At 56.2% G+C, this 19152-nt stretch overlaps 1 protein-coding gene across 8 annotated transcripts in view; it reads left to right on the top strand.

The window, feature by feature from the left end:
• The window catches only part of LOC105495400 (calpain 12), a 32766-nt gene that overhangs the window by 12224 nt on the left and 1390 nt on the right, over positions 1-19152 (top strand). For 2 of the 8 annotated variants that reach the window (XM_071086610.1, XM_071086611.1), the window contains 17 exons: positions 8277-8346; positions 9275-9393; positions 10202-10335; positions 11136-11304; positions 12713-12787; positions 12858-12943; positions 13014-13088; positions 13712-13875; positions 13963-14195; positions 14763-14774; positions 14969-15177; positions 15397-15439; positions 15511-15570; positions 16076-16133; positions 16555-16625; positions 16738-16800; positions 17473-17551. In XM_071086610.1, the coding sequence (XP_070942711.1) occupies positions 8277-8346; positions 9275-9393; positions 10202-10335; positions 11136-11304; positions 12713-12787; positions 12858-12943; positions 13014-13088; positions 13712-13875; positions 13963-14195; positions 14763-14774; positions 14969-15177; positions 15397-15439; positions 15511-15570; positions 16076-16133; positions 16555-16625; positions 16738-16800; positions 17473-17551 (1720 nt within the window). Of the gene's footprint in view, positions 1-3790; positions 3922-6332; positions 6852-8276; positions 8347-9274; positions 9394-10201; positions 10336-11135; positions 11305-12712; positions 12788-12857; positions 12944-13013; positions 13089-13711; positions 13876-13962; positions 14196-14762; positions 14775-14968; positions 15178-15396; positions 15440-15510; positions 15571-16075; positions 16134-16554; positions 16626-16737; positions 16801-17472; positions 17552-19152 lie in introns of all 8 variants that reach the window. The other 6 variants (XM_071086613.1, XM_071086615.1, XM_071086612.1 and 3 more) reach the window with 5 other exon arrangements.

Below are 19152 nucleotides of genomic sequence, written 5' to 3'. Positions count from 1 at the left end.
CATGCCTAGCTTTATAACCTTTACTTTAAACAATTTTATATATATGTGTGTGTGTGTGTGTGTGTGTGTGTGTGTGTGTTTACAATTTTATTTGTCTGTTTATTTCTTTTAAGACAGTCTTGTTCTGTCACACAGGCCAGAGTGCAGTGGCACAATCACAGCTCACTGTAGCTCCAACCTCCCAGGTTCCAGCAATCCTCCCACCTCAGCCTCCTGAACAGCTGGGACGGGACTATAGGTGTGCACCACCATGCCTGGCTAATTTTGGGGGTTTCACCATGTTGCCCAGGCTGGTCTTGAATTCCTGAGCTCAAGCAATCCACCTACCTTGGCCTGTCAAATTGCTGGGATTACAGGTTTGAGCCACCATCCCCGGCCTTATGTGTTTTTTTTTTTTTTTTTTTTTTTTTTTTTGAGATGGAGTCTCGCTCTGTCGCCCAGGCTGGAGTGTAGTGGCAGCAACCTCGGCTCACTGCAAGCTCCGCCTCCCGGGTTCACGCCATTCTCCTGCCTCAGCCTCCCAAGTAGCTGGGACTACAGGCGCCCGCCACCTCGCCCGGCTAATTTTTTGTATTTTTAGTAGAGACGGGGTTTCACCGTGTTAGCCAGGATGGTCTCGATCTCCTGACCTCGTGATTTGCCCGCCTCGGCCTCCCAAAGGGCTGTGATTACAGGCGTGACCCACCGCTCCTGGCCCCCAAGCCTTATATTTTAAAAGAAATTAAAAGAAGAAAAGAGGCCGGACGCGGTGGCTCAAGCCTGTAATCCCAGCACTTTGGGAGGCCGAGATGGGCGGATCACGAGGTCAGGAGATCGAGACCATCCTGGCTAACCCGGTGAAACCCTGTCTCTACTAAAAAATACAAAAAAACTAGCCGGGCGAGGTGGCGGGCGCCTGTAGTCCCAGCTACTCGGGAGGCTGAGGCGGGAGAATGGCGTAAACCCGGGAGGCGGAGCTTGCAGTGAGCTGAGATCGCGCCATTGCACTCCAGCCTGGGGGACAGAGCGAGACAAAAAAAAAAAAAAGAAGAAGAAGAAGAAAAGAAAAATGCATTTCTGGGGCTCTTCGTTTCTTCCTGTGGATTTGGGTTTCTGTCTGCTGCCATTTTCAGTGTGAGGGGTTTCCTTGAGTATTCCCTGTGTTTAGGTATATGCTAGCCAGGAATTCTCTTTCTTTTTGTTTATCTGGGAATGATTTTCTTTTGCCGTTTGTTCTGAAGTATAGTTTTGTTGAATATAGAATTATCGGTTGACAGTTTTATTTTTCTGTCAGTGTTTTGAGTAAATCATTCATCTGCCTTCTGGCCTCCACTGTTCCTAGGAGAATCTAGCCATTAGTTCTATTGTTCCCCGGTACATAATGAGCTGTTTTTCACTTGCTCCTTTAAAATTTTCCATTTTCCTGGCACGGTGGCTCATGCCTGTAATCTTGATACTTTAGGAGGCAGAGGTGGGTGGATCACCTGAGTTCAGGAGTTCAAGACAAGCCTGGCCAACATGGTGAAACCCCGTTTTTACTAAATATACAAAAATCAGCCAGGCAAGCCTGGCACAGTGGCTCACGCCTGTAATCCCAGCACTTTGGGAGGCCGAGGCAGGTGGATCACGAGGTTAGGAGATCAAGACTATCCTGGCTAACACAGTGAAATCCCGTCTCTACTAAAAATACAAAAAATTAGCCAGGCGAGGTGGCGGCCTGTAGTCCCAGCTACTCAGGACGCTGAGGCAGGAGAATGTCGTGAACCCGGGAGGCGGAGCTTGCAGTGAGCCAAAATTGCACCACTGCACTCCAGCCTGGGCCACAGAGCGAGACTCCATCTCAAAAAAAAAAGAAAAAAAAATTAGCCAGGCATGGTGGTGTGTGCCTGTGTGCCCACTCACTCAGGGGGCTGAGGTGGGAGGGTCTCTTGAGTCCAGGAGTTGGAGGCTGCAGTGAGCCGTGATCATGCCACTGCACTCCAGCCTGGGTGACAGAGTGAGACCTTGTCTCAAAAAAAAAAAAAAAAAAAAAAAATGCCCTTTTTGAATTGTTTTCAGCAGTTTGACTGTGATGAATCTAGGTATGGCTCTCTTTGTATTTATATTTCTTGGAGTTTGTTGAGCTTCTTGAATCCATAAATTAACGTTTACAACAAGTTTGATAAGTTTCCAGCCATTAATGCTTCAAAAATTTTTCTACTCCTTCCTCTCCTTTCCCCAGAGTCCTATTATACATATGTTTGTTTGCTTGATGTTATTCAGCTGGTCTCAGAGGCTCTTTTCTTTTTTCTTTTTTTTTTTTTTTGAGACAGAGTCTCGCTCTGTTGCCCAGGCTGGAGTGCAGTGGCGCGATCTCAGCTCACTGCAACCTCTGCCTCCAGAGTTCAAGCACTTCTCCTATGTCAGCCTCCCAAGTAGCTGGGACTACAGGTGTATGCCACCACGCCTGGCTAATTTTTGTATTTTTAGTAGAAATGGGGTTTCATCATGTTAGCCAGGCTGGTCTTGAACTCCTGATCCTGGGTGATCTGCCCACTTCGGCCTCCCAAAGAGCTGGGATTACAGGTGTGAGCCACCATGCTCGGCCTTTTATTTTTTAAATTGAGTCTTTGCAAATGTTTGATATATGCTTGAAAATCATGAGTGTATATAGATGTAATGAGTGTGCATATATATTAAATTCACCTTATTCTATTATTCAAAATATCAAATTTTAAAACACTTGATATTTGAAGAATAATGGCAGTTTTAAATTACCCATGACCACTACTGTGTCTGTGTATTTTTCCTTTTGTTTCTAATAGTGTAATAAATGATCACTTTTTTTTTTGAGATGGAGTGTCACTCTGTCACCCAGGCTGGAGGGCAGTGGCTCACTGCAACCTCTGCCTCCCAGGTTCAAGTGATTCTCCTGCCTCAGCCTCCTTAGTAGCAGGGATTACACACACGCCACCATGCCTGGCTCATTGTTTTTGTATTTTTAGTGGAGCTAGGTTTTACCATGTTGGCCAGGCTAGTTTTGAACTCCTGACCTGGAGTAATCCATCTGCCTGGGCCTCCCAAACTGCTTTGATTACAGGCATGAGCCATTGCTCCCCGTCTTTTATTTATTTATTTATTTATTTATTTAGAGACAGAATCTTGTCCTGTCACCCAGGCTGGAGTGCAGAGGCGCAATCTGGGCTCACTGCAACCTCCACCTCCCGGATTCAAGTGATTCTTGAGCCTCAGCCTCCCAAGTAGCTGAGATTACAGGCGTGCACTACTATGCCTGGCTAATTTTTGTATTTTTAATAGAGACAGGTTTTCACCATGTTGGCCAGGCTGGTCTCGAACTGCTGACCTCAAGTGATCCACCTGCCTCAGCCTCCCAAAGTGCTGGGATTGCAGGCATGAGCCACTGCACCCGTCCAGTCACTTTTCATTCTGGATCATATACTTTATCAATAGAAAATAACTCCTTTTGTCCAAATTAATGCTATATGCTTTAAATCCAGTTTTCTCTAGTATCAAATTTGCCCTGATTTTTGTGTATCTGCTTTTGACTGATACCTATTTCTCATCCTTTTATTTTAAGATTTTGTGTTGTTATCTCTGGAAAGTGTTTTGAAAGCTAAACAGAGTTGAATTTTGTCTGACTTACCCAAGTACGTTTCACACCTTTGCATAATGTTGTTATAACCGATAGGCTTGGTTTTATTTAGGTCATTGTGTGATACTTTCTGCTTTTATTTTCTATGATTCGCTGCATTTTCCTTTGCTTTTTGACCACTGCCAAATAGATCACATTTTCTTTTCTTTTCATTTTAAGCTACTTCAGTGGTTTGAAAGTTGTACATCCGACCAGGTGCAGTGGCTCAGGCCTATAATCCCAGCACTTTGGGAGGCCAAGATGGGAAGATTGCTTGAGCTCAGGGATTCAAGACCAGTCTTGGCAACAAAGTGAGACTCCATTTCACCAAAAAATCTAAAAATTAGCCGGGTATGGTGGCACAAGCCTGTGGTCCCAGCTACTCAGGAAGCTGAGGCAGGAGGATTGCTTGAGCCCGGGAGGTCAAGGCTGCAGTGAGCCAAGATTGTACCACCGCACTCCAGCCTGGGCAACAGAGTCAGACCCTGTCTCAGAAACAAAACAAAACAATACAAAAAAAGAAACAGCAAGACAGGGTGCGGTGACTCACGCCTATAGCTGAGGCAGGTGGATCACCCGAGGTCAGGAGTTTGAGACCAGCCTGACCAACATGGTGAAACCCTCTCTCTACTAAAAATACAAAAATTAGCCAGCTGTGGGGGTGTGCGCCTGTAATCCCAGCTACTCGGGAGGCTGAGGCAGGAGAATCACTTAAACCTGGGAGGCAGAGATTGTAGTGAGCCAAGATCTCGCCACTGCACTCCAGCCTGGGTGACAAAGGGAGGCTGTCCCAAAAAATCAACCAACCAACAAGCAAACGAAAGAAATAGCAGCCCAGCTCCAAGGAGACACGTGACCGTGGCCTCCCAAAGTGCCGGGATTACAGGCGTGAGCCACCACGCCCAGCCAGAAAGCCTGTTTTGTAACCCACTTTTGGTAGCCATGTACGTGGACGGCTTGGACAATATCTGTGGGTCCACTTGGAGGGAAGGAGGCCAGAAGGCTTGAGGGACATCTGAGCGGCATGGAGGTGACAAGGCTCTGGGGGGGCAGCAGACACCCTCAAGGAGGGTGCAAGGTCTGCTGGGAGCAGCACTGCTGAGGTTCTGGCATCTCCAAACCTGTTTCTTCCATTTCCTCCAATGGCTCCAGAGTCCTCTGGGGGAAATACTACTCCACCCAGACCCAGAGTGGCGTGGGCCAGGGCAGGGCACCATGGTCACCAGATGGCTCCCAGCACAGGAGAGGTGCAGAGCCCTCCAGGGTCAGCCTCCCTGGGCAAGCAGGCTGAGTCTACCTTGTCAGGGAGGGAGGCGGCGCATCCTGAGAGCTGAGGGGGCATGAACGGAGGGGAGCTCAGGGTCCCTCGGTGGATGATAGAGGAGCCACATGTGGGTTACAGGGACAGAGAGAAAGATGGAGAGGAAGAGAGAGGGAGGCAGACACAAGACACACTGACAGGTTCTGAGGGAGGAAGGGCTGGGGGCCTGGACTCCTGGGTCTGAGGGAGGTGGGGCTGGGGATCTGGACTCCTGGGTCTGAGGGAGGAGGGGCTGGGGATCTGGACTCCTGGGTCTGAGGGAGGAGGGGCTGCGGATCTGGACTCCTGGGTCTGAGGGAGGAGGGGCTGCGGATCTGGACTCCTGGGTCTGAGGGAGGAGGGGCTGCGGATCTGGACTCCTGGGTCTGAGGGAGGAGGGGCTGGGGATCTGGACTCCTGGGTCTGAGGGAGGAGGGGCTGCGGATCTGGACTCCTGGGTCTGAGGGAGGAGGGGCTGCGGATCTGGACTCCTGGGTCTGAGGGAGGAGGGGCTGCGGATCTGGACTCCTGGGTCTGAGGGAGGAGGGGCTGCGGATCTGGACTCCTGGGTCTGACAGGTACAGAGAGGAGCAGACACATGCTGAAAGAGACACAAAGATAGAGGGGCCAGGTGTGGTGGCTCACAACAGTAATCCCAACACTTTGGGAGACCAAATGGGGAGGATCACATGAGTCCTGGAGTTCAAGACCAGTCTGGGCAACAAAGTGAGATTCCCCACCCCATCTCTACCAAAAAAAAAAAAAAAAAAAAAAAAAGAGAAGAGGAGGAAGGGTGGAGACAGGGAAATACAGAGACACAGATATTGCCAGAAACAAAAAACAAGAAAGGGCTGGATGCAGTAGCTCATACCTTAATCCCAGCTCTCTGGGAGGCTGAAGCAGGAGGATCACTTGAGGCCAGGAGTTCAAGACCAGCCTGGGGAACATATGGGACCGTCCCCACCACCCTCCATCTCTACTTAAAAAATTTTTTAATTAACAAAACCTGACCGGGCACGGTGGCTCACACCTGTCATCCCAGCACTTTGGGAGGCCGAGGTGGGCGGATTGCTTGAGGCCAGAAGTTCAAGACCAGCCTGGCCAACATGGTGAAATCCCTTCTCTACCAAAAAATACAAAAAGTAGCCGAGCATGATGGCATGAGCTTGTAATCCCAGCTACTCGGGAGGCTGAGGCAGGAGAATCACTTGAACCTAGAAGGCAGAGGTTGCAGTGAGCTGAGATCGCGCACTCCAGACAGTGATGGAGAAGAAACGGGGAGAGAGAAACTGTCAGAGGGAGGGGGAGAGAGGCGGTCTGAGAGATAGACACTGAGGTAAACCCGCCTCCTTCCCCAGCCCCACAGGCATAAGTAGGCAGAAGCTCACCCCCACACTGACCTCCTTCTTGGTGCCCTCACAGCGGCAGCCGGTCCTCCCTCATCTCTGCCCGCCTTCTCTCCTGCTGCTGGCCAAGCTCATTAAGTTGCTACCTTGGCCACAACTGAAGGCCCCACGCCCTGGGGAGAAAACCACTGAAGAGGCGTCCCTGCTCCCCAGCACCCCAAACCATCAATTAATATTAACGAGCGAAGGCTCCTTGCTGCCTAAAGACCCCCACTGGGGCTCTAGTGGAGAAGAAGCCCCGCCCCCATGACTCAGGAGGTTAAAGGGCCTGGTGCCAGCTTCTGAGACCAGTGTCCAGATGGCGTGCAGCAGTGGGAGGGTCACCATCCAGCTCGTGGACGAGGAGGCTGGGGTCGGAGCTGGGGGCCTGCAGCTCTTTCGGGGCCAGAGCTATGAGGCAATCCGGGCAGCCTGTCTGGATTCGGGGATCCTGTTCCGTGACCCTTACTTCCCTGCTGGCCCTGATGCCCTTGGCTATGACCAGCTGGGGCCTGACTCGGAGAAGGCCAAAGATGTGAAATGGATGAGGCCCCATGTAAAGTGTGGCTGGGGTCTGGGGTCTGAGGGAGGAGGGCTGGAGGCCTGGACTCCTGGGTCTGAGGGAGGAGGGACTGAGGCCTGGGCTCCTGGGTCTGAGGGAGGAGGGACTGAGGCCTGGACTCCTGGGTCTGAGGGAGGAGGGACTGAGGCCTGGACTCCTGGGTCTGAGGGAGGAGGGACTGAGGCCTGGGCTCCGGGGTCTGAGGGAGGAGGGACTGAGGCCTGGGCTCCTGGGTCTGAGGGAGGAGGGACTGAGGCCTGGACTCCGGGGTCTGAGGGAGGAGGGACTGAGGCCTGGGCTCCGGGGTCTGAGGGAGGAGGGACTGAGGCCTGGGCTCCGGGGTCTGAGGGAGGAGGGCTGGGGACCTGGACTCCTGGGTCTGAGGGAGGAGGGGCTGGGGACCTGGACTCCTGGGTCTGAGGGAAGGGGCCTGGGGACCTGGACTCCTGGGTCTGAGGGAAGGGGCCTGGGGACCTGGACTCCTGGGTCTGAGGGAAGGGGCCTGGGGACCTGGACTCCTGGGTCTGAGGGAAGGGGGCTAGGGACCTGGACTCCTGGGTCTGAGGGAAGGGGGCTAGGGACCTGGACTCCTGGGTCTGAGGGAAGGGGGCTAGGGACCTGGACTCCTGGGTCTGAGGGAAGGGGGCTAGGGACCTGGACTCCTGGGTCTGAGGGAAGGGGGCTGGGGACCTGGACTCCTGGGTCTGAGGGAGGAGGGCTGGGGACCTGGACTCCTGGGTCTGAGGGAGGAGGGGCTGGGGACCTGGACTCCTGGGTCTGAGGGAAGGGGCCTGGGGACCTGGACTCCTGGGTCTGAGGGAAGGGGGCTAGGGACCTGGACTCCTGGGTCTGAGGGAAGGGGGCTGGGGACCTGGACTCCTGGGTCTGACGGAAGGGGGCTGGGGACCTGGACTCCTGGGTCTGAGGGAAGGGGGCTGGGGACCTGGACTCCTGGGTCTGAGGGAGGAGGGGCTGGGGACCTCAACTCTCGGGTCTGAGGGAGGAGCGTGCTGAGGCCTGGACTCCTGGGTCTGAGGGAGGAGGGGCTGGGGACCTCAACTCTCGGGTCTGAGGGAGGAGCGTGCTGAGGCCTGGACTCCTGGGTCTGAGGGAGGAGGGGCTGGGGACCTCAACTCTCAGGTCTGAGGGAGGAGGGGCTGGGCCTGGACTAATGGGTCTGAGGGAGGAGCATGCTGAGGATCTGGACTCCTGGGACTGAGGGAGGAGGGGGCTACCATGGGACTGGCTTAGCACAGCTTCTAGAGACCCAGGAAAGCCATGCTCCTGCCCACAGGCTTCCAGGCCTTTCATGGGCTTGGAGGCCCTCACTGCTCTGGAGCAGCAGAGGCGGCAGGGCCCCGGCACGTGACCTTCCCTTCCTTTCTCGGGCTGAGGCCTGGAATCCCCCACCACCCACAGGAGTTCTGTGCTGAGCCGAAGTTCATCTGTGAAGACATGAGCCGCACAGATGTGTGTCAGGGGAGCCTGGGTGAGACCCTGAACCCACCTTGAGTCCTCAGATCCAGCCAGTGTCAGCTGGGATCCTGACAGCTCCATCCCTTGGTCCCCCCACTCCCGGCCCCTGGATCCCTCCTCAGTCTCTTCTCTCCCTAAGCCTGCCTGCCTGCCTGCCTGCCTGCCTGCCTGCCTGCCTTCCTTCCTTCCCTCCCTCCCTCCCTCCCTCCCTCCCTCCTTCCTTTTCTCTTTCTTTTGTTCTTTTTCTTTCTGTCCCTCCCCTCCCCTCCCCTCCCCTACCCTCCCCTCCCCTCCCCTCCCCTCCCCTCCCCTTCATAGGGTCTCACTCAGTCATCCATTCTGGAATACAGTGGCACCATCATAGCTCACTGCAGCCTTGACCTCCTGGACTTGAGCAGTCTTCCTGCCTCAGCCTCCCAAGTAGCTGGGACTACAGGTGCATGCCATCATGCCCAGCTAATTTTTAAATTTTCTTTTTTTTTTTTTTTTTGTGACGGAGTCTCGCTCTGTAGCCCAGGCTGGAGTGCAGTGGCCGGATCTCAACTCACTGCAAGCTCCGTCTCCCGGGTTCACGCCATTCTCCTGCCTCAGCCTCCTGAGTAGCTGGGACTACAGGCGCCCGCCACCTCGCCCGGCTAGTTTTTTGTATTTTTTAGTAGAGACCGGGTTTCACCGTGTTAGCCAGGATGGTCTCGATCTCCTGACCTCGTGATCCGCCCGTCTCGGCCTCCCAAAGTGCTGGGATTACAGGCTTGAGCCACCGCGCCCGGCCTAAATTTTCTTATACTGGAGTCTTGCCATGTTGGCCAGGCTGGTCTTGAACTCCTAGGCTCAAGTGATCTTCCTGCCTCAGCCTCCCAAAGTGCTAGGATTACAGGCGTGAGCCACCGCGCCCGGCCTCCCTCCTTCCCTCCTCACCTAATCCTGGCCTCTCCTCTCAGGTAACTGCTGGTTCCTTGCGGCCGCCGCCTCCCTTACTCTGTATCCCCGGCTCCTGCGCCGGGTGGTCCCTCCTGGACAGGATTTCCAGCATGGCTACGCAGGTGTCTTCCACTTCCAGGTACAGCTCAGTTCCTCTGCCCATGCCTCAGTTTTCCCCGTGGTGACTTGGTGATATGGATTTCTTTTTCTTTTTTTTTCTGAGATGGAGTCTCGCTCTGTCACCCAGGTTGGAGCGCAGTGGCGCGATCTCGGCTCACTGCAACCTTCGCCCCCACCCCTGGGTTCAAGCAATTCTCTGCCTCAGCCTCCTGAGTAGCTGGGATTACAGGCACCCACCACCATGCCCAGATATTATTTTTTTTTTTTTGAGACGGAGTCTCGCTCTGTGGCCCAGACTGGAGTGCAGTGGCACAATCTCGGCTCACTGCAAGCTCCGCCTCCCGGGTTTACGCCATTCTCCTGCCTCAGCCTCCTGAGTAGCTGGGACTACAGGCGCCCGCCACTTCGCCCGGCTAATTTTTTGTATTTTTATTAGAGACGGGGTTTCACTGTGTTAGCCAGGATGGTCTCGATCTTCTGACCTCGTGATCCGCCTGTCTCGGCCTCCCAAAGTGCTGGGATTACAGGCGTGAGCCACCGCGCCCGGCCTTTTTTGTATTTTTAGTAGAGACGGGGTTTCACCATCTTAGCCAGGCTGGTCTCGAATTCCTGACCTCGTGATCCACCCACCTCGGCCTCCCAAAGTGCTGGGATTATAGGTGTGAGCCACCACACCCGGCCGGTGATATGGATTTCATAGTTAACACTGACTTGGGGCTGTAATTCCTCACTCTGGGACTGGCACAGCAGAGTCAGGGCCCAGAGGCAGGGTCCAGGCAGGGTTGCAGGCTGGAAGCCGAGTCCGGCCCTGCATCTTCTCCCGCCAGCTCTGGCAGTTTGGCCGCTGGGTGGACGTCGTGGTGGATGACAGGCTGCCTGTGCGCGAGGGGAAGCTGATGTTCGTGCACTCGGAACAGCGGAACGAGTTCTGGGCCCCACTCCTGGAGAAGGCCTATGCCAAGTAAGGACCCCAATTCCAACCAGCTGCAGCCCCAAGTCCCCACAGCAGGCACCAAGCCACAGGGGGCACCCAGAGCCCCCAGGCTCTGCAATCCTCCAGACACCCCACCAAGAATCCCAAACCAAGTGACAACCCCCAGAACCCTCAAATCACAACATCACCTGAGCAACTTCACATCTTTTTCTTTCTTTTTTTGAGACGGAGTCTCACTCACTCTGTCACCCAGGCTGGAGTGCTGTGGTGCGATATTGGCTCACTGCAACCTTCACCTCCCGGGTTCAAGCAATTCTCCTGCCTCAGCCTCCCAATTACAGGTGCCCACCACCACACCTGGCTAATTTTTGTATTTTTAGTAGAGACGGGGTTTCACCGTGTTGGCCAGGCTGGTCTCGAACTCCTGACCTCAGGTGATCCACTTGTCTCGGCTTCCCAAAGCGCTGGGATTACAGGCGTGAGCCACCATGCCCGGCCAAGAGTTTGAAATTGTTTTAGCTGGGTGTGGCGGTGTGCACCTGAGGTCCCACCTCCTCAGGATGTGCACCTGAGGGCCCACCTCCTCAGGAGGCTGAGGTGGGAGGAGGATCGCTTGAACCCAGGAGTCTGAGGCTACAGTGAGATGAGATCATGCCACTGCACTCCGGCCTGGGCCACAGGGTGAGACCCTGAAAAAAGTCTCAAAACTTCAGGAATTTCCCCTGGGGATTCTATACCCTGAGATAGAGGCGCCTGCAGATCCTAGGGCAGGGGTGCCTGAGATGCTCGTACTTGCCTCAACCCTCACCCCGGATCTGCTCCCACAGGCTCCACGGCTCTTACGAGGTGATGCGGGGCGGCCACATGAATGAGGCTTTTGTGGACTTCACAGGCGGCGTGGGTGAGGTGCTCTATCTGAGACAAAACAGCATGGGGCTCTTCTCTGCCCTGCGCCATGCCCTGGCCAAGGAGTCCCTTGTGGGCGCCACTGCCCTGGTAAGAGACCTGGACTCCCATGCGGAAGCCCCACCAGGACCAGAGCACAGTCAGGGGTGTGGTGGGGTGGGCAGAGTGCTTCCTTGGTTCTTCTCTTCTCTGCTTCTGTTACTGGCTTAGGGTCGCTCATAAATCTAACTAGTCAAAAATAAATTCATTTGCTCTCATGAATCAGGGGCTTCAGGCACAGCTGGATCCAGATGCTGAGGGTGTTGCAACTATGTTTGTTTATTTCCCGTTCTGTGTTAGTGTCACTCTCAGCCAGGCTCTCCCCTCATGGGCACAAAAGGGTCCCCCATAGCTGCAGGTATCTCCTACTACCCCAGGGGTTATTTAAAAAAAAAAAAAGAGTGCCTCTTTCTGAGAATTTCAGTAAAAGTCCCAGGATTGATTCTCGTGGGCTTAGCTTGGGTCATGTGTTCATCTGTGACCTCATGACACACTCATTCATTCATTGAGTTAGTCTAACTCCTTCACTCATTAATTTACGTAAATCCTCTACTGAGTTACTGCTTCTCTTTTTCTTTTGTGTCTGTCTCTCTCTTCTGTATCTTTCTTTGTCTCTATGTCTCTGTCTGTCTTCTCTTTCCATCTATTTTTTGTTTGTTTTGAGATGGAATCTTTCTGTGTCACCCAGGCTGGAGTGCAGTGGCACAATCTTGGCTCACTGCAACCTCCGCCTCCTGAGTTCAAGCAATTTTCCTGCTTCAGCCTCCCGAGTAGCTGGGACTACAGGTGCGTGCCACCATGCCCGGCTAATTTTTTGTAGTTTTAGTAGAGATGGGGTTTCATCATGTTAGCCGGGATGGTCTCAATCTCCTGACCTCGTGATCCACCCGCCTTGGCCTCCCAAAGTGCTGGGATTACAGGTGTGAGCCACCATTCCAGGCCCTCTTTCCATCTATTTTGTTTGTTTTTGTTTTTGGAGACAGGGTCTCATCTCACTCTGTCACCCACGTTGGAGTGCAGTAGTGTCATCATAGCTCACTATAGCCTTGACCTGTGGGCTCAAGGGATCCTCCTGCCTCAGCCTCCGGAATAGCTGGGACCATTGATGAGCACTACCATGCCTGTCGAATTTTTAAATTTTTTGTAGACTTGGGATCTTGCTATGTTGTCCAGGCTGGTCTTGGACTCCTGGCCTCAAGCAGTCCTTCCACCTCGACCTCCCTAAGTGCTGGGATTACAGGCGTGAGCCTGTACCTCTCCTTTTGTCTCATTTCCATCTCCCTTCCTCTCCTTTTCTCTGTTGCCTTCAGTCACTAACCCTGACATGGTCTCTGAGCTGTGTGCCATTCAGTTCAGTGCTCTGGTTGGCTCCTGCCTTGGTGGCAGGAGGTTGGGGGCAGGGAGGAGCAGCTGCCCTCCTGTCCCCCACCTCAGCCTCACCATCCCATCCCCTGCCCAGAGTGATCGGGGCGAGTACCGCACAGAAGAAGGCCTGGTGAAGGGACACGCGTATTCCGTCACGGGCACACACAAGGTGAGTGTCCCCCATGGGTGGGGTGGCAGGCCATGTCCAGGCATCATCCCCACTGACGATGCTGCCCCAGGTGTTCCTGGGCTTCACCAAGGTGCGGCTGCTGCGGCTGCGGAACCCATGGGGCCGCGTGGAGTGGACCGGGGCCTGGAGTGACAGGTGGGATGGGTCTGGGGTGGGTGTGGGGCTGGACCCCACCTGCCCGCCCCTCACACTGCAGTCTCTCCAGCTGCCCACGCTGGGACGCACTCCCCACCGAGTGCCGCGATGCCCTGCTGGTGAAAAAGGAGGATGGCGAGTTCTGGTCAGTTCATCAGGGTCCCAGCTGTGCCTCTGGGAGGGTCTCTGTGCCAGGGGGCTCAGGGAGGGGCAAGCCCCGATGGAAGGATGGGTCCTGATAAGGAGAAACTGTGTACATCAGTGGTAATTTTGGGGCCAGGTTCCATTTTGGGAAGTCAAGGAAGAATTGGTAGTAATATTAGAGTGCCACTGATTGGAGTGGGCTAAAAAAAGTAGTAATGTTAGGGGAATTTGAAGGCATAGTTATCTGTGGAGGGTATAGTACTCAGGGCAATGGAAGAAGGCTTGGTGATATTTGGGGCATTTCTTGAGATTTGGCAATGCTGAGGGGCTGAAGGATACTTGTTGGTAATTCGGAGTCTAAGGGTCTTGCTCTTTGGGGGTTGGTGGCAATTTAACAATATTTGGGGGCAGCTTGTGAATCATGGCGATTTGTGGGGTGTCTGAGGACTTGGAGGAATTTGGGGGAGCTAGAGGCCCAGCTCTTTGGGGGTCATTTCTGGAACTTGAAGGATATTTGGCAATATTTAAGAAATGTGGGAGGCTTTGGGATCTGGGAGTCATTTCCGGGATCTTGGGACCCCCTCGAGGTGGGGCCAGGCAAGGTCTGACTGGGCCACCGTGCAGGATGGAGCTGCGGGACTTCCTCCTCCACTTCGACACGGTGCAGATCTGCTCGCTGAGCCCGGAGGTGCTGGGCCCCAGCCCGGACGGGGGCGGCTGGCACGTCCACACCTTCCAAGGCCGCTGGGTGCGCGGCTTCAACTCCGGCGGGAGCCAGCCGAGTGCTGGTGAGGCCTGAGGGGGCCCTGAGAGGCTTGCCGGGGTGGGGGGCGCTGTGGCCGGCTGGGAAACCCCCTTTCTTCCTCCTCCCCTAGAAACCTTCTGGACCAATCCTCAGTTCCGTTTAACGCTGCTGGAACCCGACGAGGAGGAGGACGAGGATGAGGAAGGGCCCTGGGGGGGTTGGGGGGCTTCAGGGGCGTGGGGCCCAGCGCGGGGGGGCCGCACGCCCAAGTGCACCGTCCTTCTGTCCCTCACCCAGCGCAACCGACGGCGCCTGAGAGCCAAGGGCCTCACTTACCTCACCGTGGGCTTCCACGTGTTCCAGGTGAGGTCCTGGGTAGAGCTGAGGCTCGAGGGAACCCGGAGAGGGGCGGGGCCAAGGAGCAGGGGAGGCATGGAGGGGCGGGGCCAAGAAGAAGACGGGAGGTGTGGAGGGCGGGGCCAAGGGGGAGGAGGGGAGTGGTAGAGGGGTGGGGCTGAGGGGGATCGGGGAGGAGTGGAGGAGCGGGGCCGAGAAGGGACGGCGCGGGAGGAGAGCAGGGGGCGAGTAGGGCTGGGGGCCAGGTCTCAGAGGGGGAGAGGGAGCTAAGGGAATGAGAGAGAGGGGCTCAGGGACAGACTGAGGGGCGAGGTTTGGGACAGAGAGAGACTGGAGGGCCAGAGGGCCAGAGGGGACAAAGGGGACAGGCGCTGAGAGCGCAGATGGGGAAGGAAGGGTTGAGGAGGGGTCGGCGAGGGCCTGGGTCGGGGACTGCGGGGCAAAGGTTCAATAAGGGTCTAATAGGACGAAGAAGGAGGGAGAGGGCAGAGAGGTGAGGAAGGGCAGGGAGGGGACCCTGAGCGGCGGCCATCCCTCCCCTGCCCCGACGCCCCTTGCTCTTGCTTCTTTCAGATTCCAGAGGAGGTGAGTCTGGGATGGTGGGGTCAACCGGCCCTGGGGCTTGGTCAACCTGCGCTGCGGGTGGGGGGCAGAGCCGGGGTCCGGGGGCAGGGAAGGCGTGGACGGGGGTTGGGCAGGGTGGACGGGGCGGGCTGGAGGGTGCGGGGCTGAAGGGCCGGGGGTGAGCCTCGTCCGTGGTCACGCCGCCCCGTTCCCAGCTGCTGGGCCTCTGGGACTCCCCGCGCAGCCGCGCGCTCCTGCCCCGGCTGCTGCGCGCCGACCGCTCGCCCCTCAGCGCCCGCCGCGACGTGAGCCGCCGCTGCCGCCTGCGCCCGGGCCACTACCTGGTGGTGCCGAGCACCGCCCACGCCGGCGACGAGGCCGACTTCACTCTGCGTGTCTTCTCCGAGCGCCGCCACACGGCCGTGTGAGTCCCGGGCACCCAAATCCGACCCCATCCCTGCCTAGAGAGGCCCCGAGACCCCCGAAACCTGACCCGGCCCCAGGACCCCCCCGCCCCGCGAGGATGACCCCAGGGCCCCACGGCACGGTCCCCACCTAGATAGACCCCACGTGATTCCTCAGCTGAGACACAGCCCCAGCTGGGGCAAACAGCCCCTCCCCACCTCCCATCTGTAATTTGCAGGGAGATCGACGACGTGATCAGCGCAGACCTGCAGGCTCTCCAGGTGCGGGCTGTTCCGGGAGGGGCACGATGGGGCGGGGATCTTGGCCTGAACTAAACTTCCCGGTGCCGCAGGGCCCCTACCTGCCCCTGGAGCTGGATTTGGAGCAGCTGTTTAAGGAGCTGGCTGGAGAGGTGAGGAGGGGGATTGGGCTGAGGGAGCATCCCGCTGCAGCTTCCCTTTGGAGATCCCCCTTCCCCCGCCCTAGCATCTCGGGTGTCATTTTGCTTACTTTTCCCTCCCTCCGGGCTTAAATCTCATGACCTTTTCTTGAAATGCTCACAGCTCCTCCCTGCCTCAGGGCCTTGGGCTCAGTCCATACTGACCACCCTCTCCCAGGACCACCCTCTCCCTCCTGACACCTCGGGCCAGGCTCAGGCCTCATCTAAGGTGTCCAGCCATGGAAGCTCTCTCTGACCCTCCCCCAGGCCGGTCTGCTGCCCCCCACCAGCTCCCACAGCCCAGTGCTTCCCCCATCACAGCCATGGCCCTGTGGGGACAGGCCTGTCTCCCCCCACTCCTGGAGCTAGCTCTGAGGCTCTGTCAGCCCTTGCGTGTCCCTAGCCCAGCCAAGCACAGGGCCTGGCCCAGAGCAGCTGGATGAGTCAGTGGCCTCACAAGCCCTCTTTCCTGGACTAGGAGGAAGAGCTCAATGCCTCGCAGCTGCAGGCCTTACTAAGCATTGCCCTGGAGCCTGGTGAGTTGGCTGGGATGGGGGCAGGAGGAGGGGTCTTAGCTAGGGGTCCTGCAACCAGAGCCGGTGCCACCCTATGTCTGTGAACCCACGGTGCTGCTGGGAGTTGGGCTCAGGAAGCCAGGGCTCAGCCTGGCAGCATCTCCCTGCAAGGGATCCTGTGTGGGCCGGTGACCTGGGCCACAGCTGCTCGCAAGTTCCCCTTCTGCTGAGAGGCAAGGCTGCCTTGAGCACAGACTGGGCACCCCTGCCTGGATTGGAATCCCAGCTCTGCTAGTCACAGCAGTCAGTGGCTCCCTGTGCCTCGGCTTCTATAACATGGGACTGACAACATCGCCTGCTTGAGGGAGTTGCATCCACATGGCCCTCAGAGTGGCGGCCAGAATGCAGGAAAGTGCTGTGGTTTGATTTGCTCTTCCTGTAGCCAGGGTCCACACCCGCACCCCCAGAGAGATCGGGCTCAGGACCTGTGAGCAGCTGCTGCAGTGTTTCGGGGTACATGGGGGGGAAGTGCCTGGGTGAGGGAGGGAGTGGGGAAGGGGATGCTGGGGTCTCCTCCCCTTCTGGAGAGATTGACCTTAACCAGATGCCCCCACCCCCAACACAGCATGGGCAAAGCCTGGCCTTACACCACTTCCAGCGGCTCTGGGGCCACCTCCTGGAGTGGCAGGTGAGGTGGGAGACTGGGCCTCTTCCCAGAAAGACAGAAACCTTTACTAACAGAGACATAGGCACCCTGTGGGCTATCAGAGCCCCAGGGAATGAGGGGGGCTGGACTATGCTGACTTGGAGGGATCTGGCTGGGATATCCCTGCCCCCGCCCAGCCTCAGCTTGTCCTCTGGGGACATTGCTCTTATTCCCATTTTACAGATTGGGAAACAGAAGTCCAAAGTGGTTAGGCTGCTTTCTGGGGGTCCACACCAGAAGAAAGGGAGTTGGGAGGCCGGGCGCGGTGGCTCAAGCCTGTAATCCCAACACTTTGGGAGGCCAAGACGGGCGGATCACGAGGTCAGGAGATCGAGACCATCCTGGCTAACACGGTGAAACCCCATCTCTACTAAAAAAAAAAAAACAAAAAACTAGCCGGGCGAGGTGGCGGGCGCCTGTAGTCCCAGCTACTTGGGAGGCTGAGGCAGGAGAATGGTGTAAACCCGGGAGGCGGAGCTTGCAGTGAGCTGAGATCCGGCCACTGCACTCCAGCCTGGGCGACAGAGCGAGACTCCATCTCAAAAAAAAAAAAAAAAGAGTTAGGATGGGCACCAGGCTGTCTTGCCTGGCGGGCCCCATTTGCGGCCTTCTTCAAGGCCTGGGGGGTAGCCCTGACTCATCCCTCCTGCCTAGGCCATATTCCACAAGTTCGATGAGGATGCCTCTGGAACCATGAACTCCTTCGAGCTGAGGCTGGCACTGAATGCGGCAGGTGTGGACAGGGCCCTGGGGTGGTCGTGGGGACAGGACCTGTTCTCTCCCATCCCATCGTCTCCAAGTCCCCCCGCTCAGCTGTGGCCATCTGCACCGTGGCCATCCACAAGCCCACACCTTAGCTTGTTGCCAGTCCCTGCCAGGGGTTGGGTGACCCTGAAAGAGGCCAAATAAGGAAGGGAGGGCAAGGGGTGTTTGTGGGGGGTGGGGAGGACATGAAAGGGGGATGTGCGTGGTAGGGTGCTAGGGGAGAGAGAGGCTCCTCCAGGAAGGGGAAGATTAGGAGCTGATGTCTGAGAGGCTCTGGCCCCCAGGGCAGCATGGTAGAATGTTCTGGATTCTGGTGCCACGAGGTTGGAATCCTCACACTACTGACTCCAGGAGGGACTGTGGGCACTTGACTCCATCTCTTCGAGCCTCTATTTTCCTCTCTGAAATGGCCAGGGCCTGGTGTGGTGGCTCACACCTATGGTCCCAGCTACTCAGGAGGCTGAGGCTTGAGGATGGCTTGAGCCCGGGAGGCTGGGGCTGCCGTGAGCCCTGATTGTGCCTGGGCAACAGAGCAAGACCCTGACTCTCAAAAAAAAAAAAAAAAAAAAAAAAAAAGCCAGTACCCAGGGTGGTGAAAAGTCATCCATGGACTGCGGGGTATAGTACTTAATGATCAGAGAACGCAGCTTTCATTACAAAAAGCCGGAGCACCCCAGAGAGCCAGCCAATGGCCTCTGCTATGAGGCTGAGTTCCTCCTGATGAGCTGGAACAAGCCCAGCACAACATCCTAACCAAGAAACAAAGTCAGAGAGAAAGGCTTTCCATGGGCTCCAAGGCAGATGAGACAGTGCAGGGACTGTCACCCTCATGTGGAGGGGATTTGGAGAGTGGGCTGGGGTCAGAACTTGGAATTCCCAGATCCCCAACCCCACTCCCAGGCCTGTCTGCCACCACACCAGTCTCTACTAAAAATACAAAATTAGCCGGGTGTGGTGGTGCGTGCCTGTAATCCCAGCTACTTGGGAGGCTGAGACAGGAGAATCGCTTGAACCCGGGAGGCGGAGGTTGCCATAAGCCAAGATCATGCCATTGTACTCTAGCCTGGGCAACAGAGCAAGACTCTGTTTAAAAAAAAAAAAAAAAAAAAGCCCAAGTCAAAAGGGGGAGAGATGGGGTCAGAGACAGCCAAGGATTGGGAGACGTCGGGCAGAGAGGGAGAGGCTGGGCCCGAGATAGACAGGAACGGAGGTGAGGGAGCAAGGACTCACAGCAGGTGGCAGGTGGCAGGCTGTGCTCACGCATCTGGCACCACTGAGTGCCGGTTACATGCCCAGAGTTATTCCAGTAAGAAGGAAACTGATAAAGTACCTTGAGAAGTTCTCAAACGGGAACTCCTGCAGGCAGCTGAGGGGCTCCAGCCCCTTCTCGGGTCCTTCCACCCCATCTGGCTGGGTTTTCTCATAGCCCTGGGCACAGCAGCCTCCACCCCTATGCCCGAGGGCAGATGAAGGCCAGAGGGAGAGTGACCTGGGGCAGGTCATCTGACCTCCTGCTTCCTGCTAAACAGCAGTGGGCACAGCATGGAGTGGTGCTTACTTGGTAGATAT

This window comes from Macaca nemestrina, chromosome 20, assembly GCF_043159975.1.
Source record: "Macaca nemestrina isolate mMacNem1 chromosome 20, mMacNem.hap1, whole genome shotgun sequence".
NCBI classification, from domain to species: Eukaryota; Metazoa; Chordata; class Mammalia; order Primates; family Cercopithecidae; genus Macaca; species Macaca nemestrina.
This window is presented reverse-complemented; position numbering and strand designations above follow the sequence as displayed.